We start from the raw sequence: 17586 nt of genomic DNA, 5'->3' as shown, positions 1-17586 counted from the left end.
AAATCAAGCTATTCCAATAGCGTTTTGCAGTATATTATAAAGTCATTGTGATTTTCTTGTTGTAATTAGAAGTTCACACTTAGATGAAAAAAAGGTATCTGCCAAATAGTGTGTTCATTTATCCTAATTTTAACAATTTATTATACGAGATAGATAAGAACAATGGCTAAAGAACTCATTATTTGATATCACCAAAACTTCACCCTTCTGATGAAAACTAGTTGATTAATATGAACAAAAAGTTAGATTTCTTGTCTTTAGGAAAAATGTTTATTATTTGTTTGAAAATCCAATTCATTCTTTGAAATCTGGCTTCCACATGGAGGGTAGATTAGATTTACCCAAAACTATATGGTCTCAGAAGAGGCTGGTGCTCCGGATAAGTCAAAGATGTCATGTAACCTAAACGGACTTTCTATTTCTTATGAAGAATCTAGAGATATGGTTTTGCCTTTTCATAGATGAATTGAAATATAGATGTCTGTATTCATGCCTTTGTTCATACACATCCTGAGATTTTTGCAGAATATAGCTACTGCGGCAGATTAGCAAAAGAAACTCCATTTTTGTCAACTGCTAGATGACTTGCCTGCTCCCCGCTCCCATCTCAGAGAACTGATTGCTAGTTGACCTGCTAGCTCCCCCTCCCCTTTTGGGAAAATCTTTGCTGGTGATTAATTTTAGAGTGTACTCTCATGTTCCCAGGTTCAGGACATTATAATTAGTTTAGACTATACTTCAATATATCATTTCTTTTGATTATTGTTCAGTATCGTTCCTTTTGATGTTGTAATCTGAATGGTGTAATTAATCTTGTTAAAATCAATTTTATTATTGTTTCTAATTTGATAATACCCTTACCTTGCAGTGCTCACTTGCACTTGTTGAAGTTACAATAAACCCATTGATTTTGCTTTCTGCTTCTGTTCACACTTGCTTGAGTCCCTAGAAATGAGTTTTTTGCCTTTAAAGATAGACTGAGAAGTCCACTCGGGGCTGCCATGAAGGAAACTGACTTTCATTTCTCTTTAGCCCAGCTCTTCTATATTTCAAGCCATTATAGTTGCTGAAATTTATTTGACCCCACAACACTACTACTGGTGTTATTAAGATATAAATAAATGCCTCACTATACTTATCATTTGCAGTCTTATATGTTATTGTCAAACATTTGGCCTGATATTGTAAATATTTCGGTTTTGTCTCTGACTTTCTTAGAAGTTGGGCAACCCACGTGGGCACCATTTTCAGCTAGATAGTCTTAAAAATGGGGGGGAGGTGTCTTAAAAACAGACCAAAACAAAGAATTGGTGCCTGAAAGCCATTTGGAATTTAATTGATAATCCCCCAAATGAGTAGATCATTTTGCTCTGAGCATTGTGTACACCATTGAAGAATTGAGTCTATTCAAATGTTCATGTAATCATTTTTACACTAAACTTCAAGAAAGATATTAAAGTGCCATTCTTGACGATGTTTCTTGACGATGTTTCTCTAGTCCATCCAGACTTGCACATGTGGAATTCCCGTGGTTCCTTGGAGCCCATTGCGTATGCGATCAGAGTCTATTGTGTTTGTGCACACACTTCTGGGACACAAGAGAGGTAGTATCAGTGAAATGTCAACATGACATCTACTAGAAAGAGTCACTCTTATGCTAATGCTTTTTTTAATCAAACACCGAATTTATTTCTAAAGCCTTTTCTAGATTCAACTGGAAAGTGAAACCTACATTGTGAACACCAGCATTTCCTGATGGCATAATGCAGAAACTGAAAGCTTGGCGTGAATCATATTTAGGTGTTCATCCTGGCAAATCACAGTAGTCATGGGCAAACAGGTCAGTCTTTCATATTCAGCAACAACAAAAATAATAGCCCCCTTTCTTTTGCCCCAAAGAGTCCAGTGACTTGCAACCAACGATTTTCTTTGTCTTAATGGGCATCTGGCCAGAGCACTTTTCAGGGCAGACACTGACTCAGCTACATCTCAGCATTGCTGTAAATTGAGAATCACACTTCCTATTCCAGAATGGTACTCAGCTGGTGTGTGGTCAGATTTGGTGAGCATTTCAGAGACTTTGGATTCATGGAATATGCAGGCATGTCCTTGGGCAACACAAAACTGACTGTTTTTATCTTATCCCTAGAAGAACAGAATAAGGGAAAAATAGAACATTTTAGTGATTCTTTACATAAAACATTTGCAATTTTTTTTTGCTAGTTACCTAAGATGGAGAGAACAAAAAGTTAATGGAAAATTCCATTCTGGGTTAATTCTGTTTTTCCATGAACTTTCTGAAGTCACCTTCTTACTTCCAAGCATGCTAATGAGTCATTAGAAATTCATTATAAAGTTAGCATATGTTTGCATATGCATATTGTCATTTGCATATTTCAAATGTTAATGAGTTTTTCTCCAATTCTCCTGTCCCATTCTTCTTCATAATCTAGCGTCTCGGAACCTATGCTCATCATTTACATTGACTAAGTGTGATCGGAGGCTGCAACTTGGATGCATGCCTTTCCTGAACAGCAGTGATCCCTTGTCCTCTCTGAAGGACTGTTCTAGGCGCAGGGCTTATATGAGCACGATGAAGTGCTCTGGAAATCCTACTCTTTGCAATGCTTTTCACAGTTTGTTATGAGCTACACTGTTGGATGCTTTGGCATAATAAATGAAATACAGATAAACCTCTTTCTATCATTCCTTGCTTTTAGCCAAGATCCATTTTCCTGTAGCAATGATAGCTCTTGTTTTATGTCATCTTATGAATCCAGTTGAAATTCTGGCAGCTCAGATTCACATACTGGTGCTATTCTTTTTTAATTATCTTCAGCAACATTTTATTTGTGAGATTAATAATATTCAATAATGTCCACTTTCTGTTGGTTTACCTCTCCTTGTAACGGGGCACAAATAGGGATCTCTGACCGTTGGTTGAACCATTGCTGTCTTCCAGATATCATGACCAAGAGGATGCAAAGTGTCTTGATTGATGTAGAATGGATTCGGCATCAGGGTAGGAGGTGGAAGGCTTTGGGTCCTTAAATCTTATTGCTTTTTCTGTTTTTTCTCGCTCAATTCCAAGGACAGTAGCTTTCTTTGTCTTCCTTCAGCACACCCAGGTCTTTGGCATGTCTTCTTCTCAGGGTCTGGACTGGTTTCCCTACAGACAACTCAGGACTCTCTCTCTTCCTTCTACATCCACATGGGGAGAGACTGTCTGACCAAGCCATCAGATAATTTCAATAAAACTTTGCCTACTAGCAATCAACTTTTGTCTTCTAGTGCTTTATTTTCCTCTCAGGACTTAGCTCAAACAACACACCATATATGTTCATCCTTAGTGATTATAACATAGGTACAATGTAAGCAGCTGTTTTCAACGGTTTTGTTCTTTGCTGTATTGTTAGCGCCTACAACTTTGCCTGGTACAGTGTGCACACGGATATCATTGTTGAATAAATGGACACATTTAATGCAAATAAAAAAACTTAGGATGAAAGTATGAAAACCAAATTCAAGATGATACTTGGTTTCAGGAAAGACAGAAGGAGAGAAGTATGTCAGCCCTTTCCCTGACACCAAAACACAAACTCACTGCCATTGAGCTGATTCTGACGGGCTATTTCTTCTTTATACATAAAAATTATACAAAACACACCTCTTGCAGAGCACAAATGGGTATTTGTAATATTTGTTTCTGAATAGTTATGTATTTCATTATTTTCTTCAAGCTACCCCCAAATTTCAAAACAAAGCGCACATGCTCCTGAGGTCTTTCTGGCAGGCCTTATGATGGGTCCTGCCCATGAGTGCACCTTCATTCACTTCACTCCTGGCCATCCCCAAAGTCAGAATCATCCCTCATCTTCATCCCGTGTTTGCTCTGCCCAGGATGCTCTGCCAGCGTTGTGGTTTTTGCCCGGAAGAAACAGGCTAATATTCCTGAATCAGGTTAATCACCCTATTTCTATCATTGATCTTTCTAAAAATGAAGCACAATTTTCATCCTATCTTCTAGAATTCAAATAAAACTGGCTCAAGGCTCTTATTCCAGAACCTGCGGGAAGTTCACTTATCAATATTTCTGAAAACATCTGCAGGTCTAATATGTATAGCTCTCTCTAGATCTTGTTCTCCACCACTGAGGAACGTGATGGCTCCCCTAGTCTCTGAGCAGCCACTTTCTCTTCCCTGTCATAAACTAACCAAGAAATTGACAATTTTTCTCGATTTTCCTGCTTCTAACTGTGTGGACATGTTTTGCTGAAGAGGCAGGACCTACCTGTGAATTAGAAGGGACCATGTGACATATATCTCAGCTAAGGCCAAGCTCCGGCACAGAGAGGGGATATTAGCGTGTATCACAGACAAGGCCAAGCTCCGGCACAGAGAGGGGATATTAGCGTGTATCACAGACAAGGCCAAGCTCCAGCACAGAGAGGGGATATTAGCGTGTATCACAGACAAGGCCAAGCTCCGGCACAGAGAGGGGATATTAGCGTGTATCACAGACAAGGCCAAGCTCCGGCACAGAGAGGGGATATTAGCGTGTATCACAGACAAGGCCAAGCTCCGGCACAGAGAGGGGATATTAGCGTGTATCACAGACAAGGCCAAGCTCCGGCACAGAGAGGGGATATTAGCGTGTATCACAGACAAGGCCAAGCTCCAGCACAGAGAGGGGATATTAGTAAATCTTCTTTTGAAGGAGCCTTTTAATCCACATATGATTGGGAGAATTGGATGAACTTATTAGTAAATACCCAAGATCTCCCTAAATTTTTTCTCAAATTTCCTGATTCCTTTGCTCTCAACTCCTGGAATACCAATTCATGTATTTTTATAGTGCTGTTTGGTTACCATTTTTGTCTCTCAGCCCTTCAGGATATTTTTAAAGTATCCTCTTTTTAAATATGTAAGAACCCATTCTTTCTCTACGAGGAATCCTGTGGTGAACTCCTTAATTAACTAGCTCCTAGCTCTGAGATCCACATTGTTGCAATGGCTGGGCTAGCTGTACTTCATTTGCAAGGGCCGGGCTAGCTCTGCTTCATCATTCCACGAGTGACTTGAGCACAGGCTCTCATCCCTTGCTGAACATTGTATTATTATTTGCCAACTTCACAGCACGATCATCAATATTTGTAAAAATGATGAAGATAATTAAGTTTTCGACTTCTTAGAGCCTGTGTTAGACAGTGCCATTTGATATCACTTAAATTTGTCTCTTTTGGTTTCCCAAAATGCATGTAAGTGAGATGGGAATTCTTTTTGCTTACCATGTTATCTTGCTTTGAGCCTGATACTAGCTAAGACCTTGAAAAGCCAAGGCAATATCTTTGTAATCATCATACCATGCACTGGCATCCTTGTGCTGTTGTTGTTAGGTGTCACCGAGTCCGTCCCAATCCACAGCACCTCTGTTCAGCAGTAGGACACACCTCACCTCATCATTCACCATCCTCACAATCATGCCCATGCTCCAGCCCATTGTCGCACCCATGGTGTCCGTTCATCCCCTGAGGGACTTCCTCTCCTTTGCTGCCCCTCTACTTTAATGCATATTGTATATTGTGGGGCACCAGGCTCCATATCTGAACAAGTCCTAGGGGGTAGTTGTGTGTAATTGATGGGAAAATTAAAGAAATGACAGAGAAAACATTCAAGTGCTCACCTGTCCCATGGTGATGGGAACCAGAGTGGGAGAGACGTGTATTCTCTCACAAGCTTACATACTATCAGGCGTGCAAGCCACGTCACTCACACATAATAGGAAGGAGTTGTATTAGAGGCATACACGTAACAGGAGGGGGAGGAGCTATGGGTATACACGTGATAGGAAGGGGAGGTGCTAGAGGCATGCATGTGACAGGAAGGTACATATGTAACAAGATGGAAGGGTTCTAGAATTAAGATAGCAGCCTGACCTTGGTCATCTCTGAGCTGGCTTGTCCTTAAGTGTCTCTTAGCTCTTCTCCAGGGGAACAATCTATAATCCTCATTAGAAGGGAGTGGGCCGGACTTGGGGTTAGATGGTTGGATTGCCTTTGATGGCAGATAACCTTCAGGCAGATAGCCATCAAGAAGTTGACCTTCAAACAGATAGAGTGGCAACCATGTACTTTCCAGCAGCGCCTTAAAATTGGCATTATTGTGGGGGGACATCGTGGGGAACAACTTTTACTTGGGAGACTGTGACTGGGATCTCTGAACCACGAACAGGAAGGTCTCCCTCCATGAGTCTCGACCTCCAAGACTCCTGAAAATATGAGCGGAGAGAATTCGTCTCCATGCACGCTCCTTCTGGTTCCCACTTTTCCACAGTCCATTACCTGTATCTCACTGGCAGATTACCCTGATGTATCTTGTCCATTACCTGCATCCAAATACATGTTTGGGAAAAACTCTTTGACTGGAATCTTCTATAAACATCTTCTCTTCACTGTCCTGATGTTTGCCTGAAGAACTGGTTACTGATGTAGCCATATCTTGGTCTGCTAGAATTCCAGTAGCTTGATATCTTCTGTCAGCTTTCCAGGGATCCATTGCAGCAAGTGAATGGACACACAAGGAAATGGAATAACGTCTCACAATCATAACATTTTCTGTACAGGAAAAAAAAATACAGTTAAATATTTCTACCCTTAGTGATGTCCCCAAATGGGAAATCATGCTAACTGAACTACACCAAAAAACATATAAAAACAAAACCAAACCCTAACCCCCTACTGATTTTATTAATGTGTTTCACTCAAAACACCCATTTTAAAATTTATTTTATAAATATTAATTGAGTGCCAACAAAGTACCTGGCATTATTTGAACAGAGGAGGATATGGTAATGCAATACATACATCAATTACATCAAGCATATTTGTACATATGTTGCCATAATTATTTTCAAAACATTTATTTTCTATTTGAGCCCTTGGTTTTAAGGCTCTTTTTTCTCTCCCTCCCCCTCCTACCCTTGTGACCTCTTGATAACTTATAAACCACTATTAATTTCATATCATACGCAGACTGCTGTCTCCCTTCCCCCATGGTTTCTGTTGTTCCCCTCCTTACGGGGAGTTGTGGTTATGTGTAGATCATTGTGATCAGTTCCCCTTCCTCTGCTCTATCTCCACCTTCCCCCTAATCTCCTGGTATGGCTACTCCCATTTTTGTTCCTCAGGGATTTATCTGACTGGATTTCGTATGTTGTAAGCTCTTATCTGTACCAGTTACATGCTGTAGTTTAGTGCACAGTGAAAGGCAAGATTGGGTTTATGCTAGTGGGGGCATGGAGGTGGGAGTGAGGAAGTCTCAAGGAACCAGAGGAATATTGTATGTTTATCAAAGCTATACTGTGCCCTGGTTGACTCATCCCTTCCTTGTGACCATTCTGTGAGGGGATGTCTCGTTGTCTACAGATGGGTCTCTGCTCCAGGCCCCCTCCTACTGAACAATATGGCTTTTTTGTTCGTTTGGTTTGGGTCTTCTGATGCCTGTTACCTGATCCTGTAGACACCTCATGATTGCACAGGCTGGTGTGCTTCTTTCACCTGGTTTGTTGCTTCTCTGCTACATGCCCGCTTGTTTATCATCAAGCCTTTAAGACCCCACATGCTATATCTTTTGGTAGCCGGGTACCGTCAGCTTTCTTCACATTTGCTATGCATCCATTTTGTCTTCAGTGACTCTGTTGGGAGGATGAGCATCACAGAATGCCTGATTGTTAGAACAAAGTTTTCTTGCGTTGAGGGAGGACTTGAGCAGAAGATCCAAAACAAATAAACAAACAAAAAAACAATTTTGTCGAGAACGAGAGGGGCCAGAGCAGAGACGCAAAACCCATCTGTACACAACAACCCTCCCAGAAGGGTCGCAAGGAATGGATGGGACAACCTGGGTGAAGTATAGCACTGATGAAACACACAATATTGCTCCGGTTCCTGAGGCTTCCGCCCCATCCCCTCCCCCATCATGACCACAATCCTCCTTTCACTGACGGCTAGGTCGGAGCACGTACACAGATACAGATAAGAGCTCCAGACACACGGAATTCAGGTCAGATAAACCCCTCAGGAACAGAAATAGGAGTAGTGATACCAGGAGGGTAGGCAGAAGGTGGGAGGAGGAGTGGGGAAGAAACTGCGGTGTAAGGGAGACAGCAATCAGTGTAAATGATAATAATTAAAAATTGTCAAGGGGTCATGAGGCTGGGAGAAGGGAGGAAGGGTAAAAAGAGGAGCTGATAGTAAATGTTTAGAAGATGATGATGGTAACATATGTACCAATATGCTTGATACAATTGATGTATACATTGTTATAACAGCTGTAAGAGCCCCCATAAAATGATCTTAAAAAATGTAATAAAATAAAATACTCATACGCACACCAAGAAGGTGGGTTCAAAATGTTCATGAAAAAAATCCCATCTAAAGCTCATTCTAATGCTAGAATGCTCCTTAGAAGCAAGGACAGTTATACTTCATCTCACGTACTGAAGACATGCTATCACGAGGAACCAGCGCCCACAGGAGGACATCATACCTGGTAACATACACCATCGTGAAAATAAGGAAGGCTCTCAAGAAGGTGGATGGGTTGACTTAGTGACTGCAACAATGGACACAAACATAGTACCTATGGTGAAGATGAAACAGGACGGAATGTGTTCTGTTCTGTCGGACATAAGGTTGAGAGATGGCATCATCTCTCAACTTGATCACACCCAACAAGATCAGTGAGCAAGCCATTTATAGCCAGTCCCTGTTGATGGGTCTTGACTCAAAACCCAGCTTTTGAAGTATATTCTCTCTTTATGATTTGGAATTAAAAATGATAGCTAGAGTTGGGCATGAGAGACACTTCTGGAAGGACAATGAGTTCTGCTTTTCCTGCGGCAGTCATTAGAGGGAGGCCTTGAACGAGTGAAGAGAGCTGAGTAGGCCTGTGAGTGGGACAGACAGAGAAAGTGATGTCCATACTTCCTGGATGGGATCCTGTTCAGTTGCTGTTCATTAAAGGCATTCCGATAAATTCCACTTTTCTTTCATTCTTCGTGGATAAAACCTTATGATGTCTGATTTTAGAGAGCCTTTTCTTGTTTCAACAGGGTCTGATAGCTTATTGGTTGAGCGCTCAGCCACTAAGTGAAACATCAGTGTGACTGAAGCCACTAGCCTCTCGGTGAGCGAAAGATGGCATTCTGCTTCTGCAGAGATTGACCCCCTTGGAAGCCCTGTGGGGGCAGGTCTTCTCTGTCCTACGGTGTCACCGTGAGTAGGAATCAATTCTACTGCAACCACTTCCTGTCTTACACCTATGACCTGGTGCTTCATTTAAATGCCGCTTAAGAATCTAGTTTTTACTTACCAATGGGTTAATAACACTTGACATGACTGGCTTTCTTTTACTGGATAATTAAGCCTTGGAGCTTTCCTTTATCTAGTCACAGTGATGCTATTAATGACCTCCTGGTTCCTGCTAGCTGTCAGAGTCAATTCTGAATCGCAGAGACCTTCGTACAACAGAGAAACAACAGCGACAACACCGCTGCCTGGTCTGGCATCATTCTCATAACTGTGGCTAAGTTTGGACCATTGTTGCGGCCAAGGTATAAAACAAAGCCCTGCATTATACTCTTGGTTTAAAAGTACCAGAAGCCCAATTGAGATACTTAAAGTTTATTGTGCCAACCTGACCGATAAACACATGTGGGGTTAATTGAAGGGCGGAGAGATAAATGGCTCAGTGAGCCTTACTTTTCTAGTTCTTGGGTCTCTTGTTTTGTGATGGTCGGACCAGGGTGCAACTGCCTTAGCCAGTACCCTGCTTCAGCAGACAAGGCTCACTTCCTGCAAGACATCCCTGCAAGACATCCCTGCATGGATCTCCCCTGGTACAGCCCTGGGTGCTGGAGCAGCCGTGTGGAGACCCCTGCTAGTCCTGAAATGCTTACAAGTTCACTGATTCGGCTTTCCTCCTGAAGTTGGCATCATTGTGTGTGTTTTGTGAAAACACTCTCTCTTCTACACATGAATTTCTGTGGATTTGTTTCTCTAAAGTCCCCAGATGGTCACACCCATTATTTCCTGTTTACAGGCATTACCCACTTCTGTGGACACAGCCGGAGGCTAAGTTAATGGCTGTCTCAAAAAGTGGATGCTGCCTGGCCTTGTTTACCATTTGGAAGAATTTTATGATTAAATTTCATGGTGGACCTTGCTGGTATTTTAAATTAAAATCTATTTGAGAGATTTAACAATTCATATTTATACACCAACTTTGGCTATTTTGACAACAAATAGAGCTACCTAAAAACACTGAATTATGATAGTTGGTAATAAGTTTCATATTACAACTCCCCCTTTCTGTTGACTGGTAAGGAAATGTAACCAAAATAAATCATCATGCGGACAGCATTAAACTTAATTACTGTCAGCAAGTCGATTCCAATTTATAGCGAGCCGAATTGACAGGGTAGAATGGTCCATGTGAGTTTCCGATGCTGTCAATCTTTCCAAGAGTAGAAAGCTTGATCTTCCTCCCTTGGAGCAGCTGGTGGCTTTAAACTTCTGGCCTTGTGGGAAGCAGCCCAATGTTTAACCCACTACACCCGGAGAACACAACTCAGAGTGTTCTTGTGTGAGAGTTTTCTTCGATTTTGATGGTTAGCAAACGGGCCCCATTCATCTCCCTGGGCCCTGAATAATTTGCATTCTTTCATTTTTACAAAAAGGACACGAGAAGAACATGAAAAAGGAAGCATCACGGTTTCATCAGCACAACTTAAAAAATCCCTTCCAAATGCAGTTTATTTGTCAGTCAGGGATCTACAGATCAAGTGAATCAGAAATCTCGCAAGACTGGGTGCTTCACTGTGAATAGTTGTGTGTGTGTGTGTGTGTGTGTACACCTTTGGTTTTTATCTTCTTTGCAATAAATAAACTCTTAGGGCAATGTTGCTCGGGAATATTGCTGAAAGTCCTGGCTCGATTTACATAACGTCCAAAGGCACATATACTGTTACAGAGACTCCCACAACCTTATCCGACAAGCATCCATTAGAGACTGTCTACATTCAGAGGACAGTGTATACGAGGTGCCTTCAAAAGTTGTATGAGAAATTGGGTTTACAAGATCTTGGAATTTCCCCACTAACTCTTTGACGACTCTTGTTGTACATACAAGAAGCTCTGGTGGGGCAGTGGGTTAGGTAATAAGCAGCCGACTTCAAGGCTGGCACTGGTACCAGCAACTCCGAGGGAGAAAGATGAGACCATATGCCCCCATTAAGATTTGTTACCTCAGAAATCATAACTAGGCCCTTCAGGAGTTGGAGGGGATGTGATGGTAGCGACACAGTCAACAGCCCTTTCCCATAAAAGATGAGAGATTTTATTTATAGAGTATGACAAATAATGACTCTGTGTCTTAAAGTTTAATATGGAGAACAGATTGAAACAGCTAGAAATACATTGACCTATGGTGTTTAAACTGCTTGTAAAACACCCATATGGATTAATTTGCTATTTGTGCATGCTTTCTGAGTGCTACCCTAAGAATCCATCCTGTTAGTGCATTTGAGCCAGGGAGTAAACAGCTATAGACTCTATAGTGATTATTCCTATTTCTAGAAGAAATTAAAGGTTGAAGATGCTTAATAACTAACTCTGTTAAATAGAAAAAACTGATAATTCATTAGGAAGCAGAGTCATCTGATATGGATAGTTGTGCTTTTAATTATATTTACTATAGTACACATTTCCAGAGCTAGCTCTTTTGCAAACACACATTCATTGTTCTCCTATGCAGCACTTGAATATGTGAAGTCAAGGGGAAAATGCATTGTTTTGGATGGGATTGACTGTCCCACATCTTCTATTCTTATCATGCCAGATCTAGAAAGGGATTGTGGCTAAAATATGTTGCTTGAAGAGCAAAAACTTTTTGTACCTAGGGGTTTAAAGAAAATGACCAGGAGACAAAACAGGAAATTCCTTAGCATTCATGAAGGCATGCAATGCCTCACCACTCATGACGACAAGAATTCTTGTCTCCCAGGCAGGACACTAGCCTCTATTGCCAGCTAATGCAACTCATTTGCTAGTGTCCTCTTGGGTGTGGCTAGGATGCGGAACAGGTTTCAGTGAAGCTTCTAGATTAAGGCAGATTAGCAAAGAAGAAATGTCTACTTATTTCTAAATATCAACCAGTGCAAACTCTGGATCACAACTAGCCCATACATGACTGATCATGGAAACGCTATAGAAGTAGGCAGAGCTTGCTGCTGTGACCCCCAAGGTCACCATGAGATGGGGACTCACTAGACAGCAACTGAGAGTAACCTCAAATTATACAGCGATGTTACAAGCACAATAAACCCAGTCTGTAGGGAATAGTTGCAAAAGTGGGCACAGTCCAGAAGAGCAATGGGTAATCTGTACCTTGGTGTTCTCCAGGAGCTTTTGCTGAGTTGGCGGAAACCCTACCAGCTTGCGCCGCTAAAGATGGTGCCTGGGCTGCTTCTGGGTCAGCAACATCTGTGGCTTCCTCTTCCCTTTCAGCTGCTGATTCTTCACCCAAGCCCAGCGGTCCTTGAGCGCGTGAAGTCAGTTTCATCCGGAGGGCTTCATTCTCTTGCTCCAGTTTATTGATCTCTGCCTGCATTTCCTGGATAACTCCCAAGAGTTGGCTATTGGCCTCCATGGTCTTAACCCAGGCCTCTCTGGTTTGTCCCACTGAGAGCACCAGGTCAAGTTTTGATCATGAACCAAATGCACGGGCCCAGTGAATCCTGACTTTAAATAGTCTCGGACAATATCTGTTATTTAGATACCTGCCATCTTTCAGCACATCGGCAATTAGACTGTCAAGGGACCTCAGGGATTGCCATGACTAATTCATTCTGGGTTTTGTTTTTCAGAACAAAGCCGTCAGTAGCGTCTTTCATTTCATATCCATCCACAGGTCTCCAATATGGCTTTGTGTCTGAAGAAGAGAACACGTCAGGATTTTCCAGGGAGGGGAAGAGTTTTTTGTTTCTGCCATGAACTCACCATCACCCAGCACCTCAGCCGTTCTTCTGTTGCTCTTCCGCCAGGGAGAAGTGTTGGCTTCACTGTCATCACTTCTGCTGATGCCTCAAAACCTGCTCCGTGTCTTGAAAAATGCCATCATTCCATATTTTCAGGGTAAATTACTAATTGTGTCTTCTATTTTTTTAGGAAAGAGCCACCATTACTTCAGAGTGTTTTATGAACTCCATTAAGATCATTTAATAACTAAAGTCCTCAAAATATGGCCAATGTTACATGTAATTATTTAGCAGGAATATGTATATCTGTTGCTGTTTAGGAATATCTATATTTGTTGCTGTTTGGAAAACACTTTAAAGAGATTTTTAAGGAATATAAGAAGATACCTGTTGAACATTCATCTTGAATGAGAATGACAGGCAGCAATTACAGCTTCCACTACCCTATTTTGTGAAGAGGTTTGTTTGTTTGTTTGTTTGGAAGGAAAGAAGGAAAAGGACAAATCTTAAAAAGCATACTGTTTGATAGCGGGATCTTTTTAGAAAGTCTTTTAGTGTTTGAGCATAAATAGCCTTTTACAACAGGTTAATTAGAAAAAATAATGTTCATTTATTTTTTTCTATTTCTAGATATATTTATTTTTTGCAGCTAGTCCAAAGAACATTAAATGATTGTTCTGAGATGGGACGAAATGTGTGTTTTAGGAAGTATAATTAATTTAAGTTCCTTCAGATATATTTTATGTTTTCAAGCTCAAGGATTTATCTACTAAAACTATCCATCAACAAAAAGTTCAGCAGCTATTGATGTACCCGGCACCGGAGGAGCTATGGAAGCCAGGTATACGAGAGCAAATAAATAGCAACTAAGGTTCCTGCTGATCCTGCACACATTTATTCTAAATAAACCGTATGTAAACATGTCTCTGCAATTGGTGAATGCCTGCAGAGAAGTTCTTTCAGTAATAGTTCTCCCAGAGTGTCATTGGCGTGTAAAATACAAAATAAAAATTAAGTTGTCCAATAAAACAGGGGCTACTGAGAAGACCTTCTGGGCTAGTTAAAATCAAGGCAGGAAGGTCAGCTCAGAATGTTATGGTGACTGATTATTTTGAGTTATACTGCCGTGTAAGTCCAGGTAGACTAGAGAAACAAATCTAGGGAGACTCATACTTGCATAAGAAAGAGCTTTATATACAAGAGCAATTGAGAATTGAGAAAACATCCCATCCTAGTCCAGATCAAGTCCATAAGTCCGATATTAGCCCATATTTTCATACCAATCTAATAAAGTCTTCAGACACATGAAACTCATGCAATGACGCCAAATGTGGGAAGATCACAGGCCAGTGGGTGGGAAGTCTTGTGAATCCAGTGGTGGTGTAAACATCTCAGAACTGGCAGGGATCTCCACGTGGCTTCTCCAGCTCCAGAGGTCTGGCTCCATCAGCCTTTCTCCAGGTGTCTTCTCCACAGGGATGTCTCACAGGGAGTGAGCAGAGAGAGTCTCCTGCCTCCAAGGAGGAAATTCAGGAGGAAATCCAGGAGTTTCCAGAATCTTCAGGAGAAGGCCATGACCACACAGAGGCCTCATTGGCTATATCCTGATCGGCAAGCTAGACTCCACCCCTACACTCTTAATCCTCAAATTGACACGAAATTAATGTAACTACCACAAATGCGTAATCTTGATTGATTTTCTTGGTGATGGGACCATCACAAGTGTCTATTCTGAATTCCTAAAGTTTTTGAAACTTCATGGCTGCGGAAAAAAGCCAAGAAAAAAATTGTTTTTCTATCATATTAATGCATCTGTTCGTTCTTGGAGTAGCCTATGCTGTCCTACAGGAGTTTCACAAGGAAACTCTTCCCATCTACGTGACCTTGCCCCTTCAGACTTCTTACTGTTCCTCAAACTAAAAGAATATTTTAAAGGAACTTGATTTGAGACCCTTGAAGATGTCCCGAATGCCATTTGACATGGTGTAAACCTCAGAGTGCAGGATTCTTCCGGGAAGAGATGTTGTTGTTATTGTCAGTTGCCATCAAATAGTTACCAACTCATAGCTACCTATACATAACAAAGTACTGCCAGCTCCTGTGCTGTCCTCACAATTGCTATATTTGAACCCGTTGTTGTGGCCGTTGTGCCGATCGATCTCCTTGAATGGCTTCCTCTTTTTTGTTGCCCTTCTACCTTATCAAGCATCCTGTCCTTTTCCTGGGGTTGTTCTCACGTGATAATTGCATCATTTGTGACATGGTAAATCATATGGCCAATACTCGTCCATTTCAGCTCTTAATGCCCAAGATATCTCTCTTTGTGCATTGCATATTATTTTTTAAGATGTCCAATGTTCTTAGATGCATACTTCATCCATTCCAAGTGTGGATTATTAGCAGATTTTCAACGCTATTTCTCTTTACTTTGAATTGTGTTCCATCAGCAAATGACGATCTAGAAAGCTCCGGTCGCACTGGCTTTTCTCCATTCACATCAATTCTCCATTACCAGCACAGTAACCACATGATTGTTTCAGTGCACGAAAGCCCATTGACTTTTATGCATTCCATTTCATCTTTCCACAACTTCAAGTTTCCTTTTTATATTTCATACATTCCAAGTTCTATAGGAAGTTCTAAGGGAAGGGTTAAAAATGGAATAAAAACATTGAGTGCATAAACCGAGATGGAGAATATGTTTTTTTAAAATCCTTATATTTTGATATTTTTGTTTAATACTAATTTCCATGATTTTGTATGAATACATTTTGAGATACCCTCCTCGAAATATGGAAACTACGGAGGGTAAAGGTGATGCAGACTAACCACCTATTAGGTGCTCAAATCTGCTTCTTCCTGTGTCTTTCTCACTCTCACTGCCATCAAGTTAACGTTGACTCATAGCGACCTCACTGTGGGCTTCTGGCACTGTAACTATTTACTGGAGTAGAAAGCCCAGTCTTTCTCCCATGGAGCGGCTGGTAGTTTTGAACTGCCGACCATGTGGATCACAGCCCAATGCATCACCACTACACCACCTTTTTGAGTACATTTTGATTTTGAGTACATTTCCTGAATGAGTTTTACGATGGCATTTTTTCCCCAGTCTTACTTTATGAGTGTCTTTAAATCTGCAGATCTCATCCTCCAGCACTAAGAATATCAGCTAATGCTCTGCCTCTAGTCCTAGAATTTTGACGGACTAGTTTCTTTAGAAGTAGATCATCAGGTGAGGATGTTAACTTTTAGCCCTCAAGAACAGCTCTGCTATACTTCATTATTGAAAAAGCATTTAAGTTTAATAAGTTTTCAATAAAAGTCATACCACTGTCTTTATTTTCTTATAGCATGAATGGAAGACTTATGAACGTGTGTTGCAGTCATAAACTAAAAAGTAAATAGGAAAAAGAGTGACAGAAAATTTATGGAAATGTAAACTTGTTTGTTTACATGGAAAACTTGTTTGTTTCTGGGCCTGGATCCTGTATCTGGTTCATCAAGCTCCAGTTCTGTGAACTTGAGTCACTGGCTCACCATATTGCCAGCCTATCTTGGGGGCCGTCAGTGAACTGCCATCTGACCTGCAGTCCTTGATTTCACTGGTCTCTGCAGGCACGGTCTGACTTGCTAACCTTTGGTTCATTTGCTTCTGTATCGGCTAGCTTACTGTCTTCCTGTTTTATCTTCCCCCTTCCTGGTTTATCAGACCCAGCAGCTGCGACATGAGTCAGCAGAAGCCTCCATCTTAACATCTGACGCACATTCTTCAACCAGACTGGACTCCCCACATCTACAATTGAGAGCAACTTTCTTGATATAACGTTAGCTCTCTGTATAAACAGAAGTGTCACTGGATTTGCTTTTCTAGAGAACCCAGCCTACCACGAGCATTTGGCAGTATGAATGATGAGTTTTATGTGAATTCCATATGTTAATAAAATGGAACATAACAGTCCTGGAATTTAGTTTTTTTAAAGCCATATTGATAGTGGAACACTAGCTATTTGAAAACTGTTAATTATAATGGATTTACCAATGAATACTTCTTGGTTTCTATTTTACCTCTAACCTCATGATGCACTTTATTTCAAAATTTAAAATTAGAATGAAATATCACTATATCAAACCAACCATACAAAGTCTTCTCTTTGAACACAATGCTCTTCATTTCTGCTCTGATGGGAGGCTAGGTAATTAAACACTTTGGAGGCAGAACACATGGTAGACAAATGTGTCTGTGTACCTTAGAGGTGAGGGTTGGGATTTGGACATTTTGTCCAAACCGTATGACCTTTACCTGTAGCTCAGATTTGTCTACCAAAAGATGAGCACAGTCCTAATTCTGAGTGGAGGTGTAATTTGAAGGGTAGATATGTTCTCAGGGCATGTAGTCAGTCCTCAAACGACAGAAACAATTATTACCTAAGAATTATTGAAATGCATCAAAGCAGGGACTGCTTAATAAAAATGCATGAAATTCCAAATGATTCATCAGAGTATTTAGAAAGCAGGTTGCTGTAAAAATAATCATAAAAATCTAAAAATAA

The 17586-nt window shown here is 40.9% G+C and overlaps 1 protein-coding gene across 1 annotated transcript; it reads right to left on the bottom strand.

The window, feature by feature from the left end:
- Window positions 1-2021: 2021 nt before the first annotated feature.
- CCDC195 (coiled-coil domain containing 195) lies at window positions 2022-12708 on the bottom strand. The gene is made up of 3 exons (XM_075530208.1): window positions 12447-12708; window positions 6386-6614; window positions 2022-2145 (listed from the first exon to the last, which is right to left on the bottom strand). The coding sequence occupies exons 1-3, from the start codon at window positions 12706-12708 to the stop codon at window positions 2022-2024; spliced, it is 615 nt and encodes a 204-aa protein (XP_075386323.1).
- Between the last annotated feature and the right edge of the window lie 4878 nt (window positions 12709-17586).

This window comes from Tenrec ecaudatus, chromosome 13 (assembly GCF_050624435.1).
Source record: "Tenrec ecaudatus isolate mTenEca1 chromosome 13, mTenEca1.hap1, whole genome shotgun sequence".
Taxonomy (NCBI): Eukaryota; Metazoa; Chordata; class Mammalia; order Afrosoricida; family Tenrecidae; genus Tenrec; species Tenrec ecaudatus.
The sequence above is the reverse complement of the archived record's forward strand: the minus strand, read 5'-3'. Positions and strand labels throughout refer to the sequence as shown.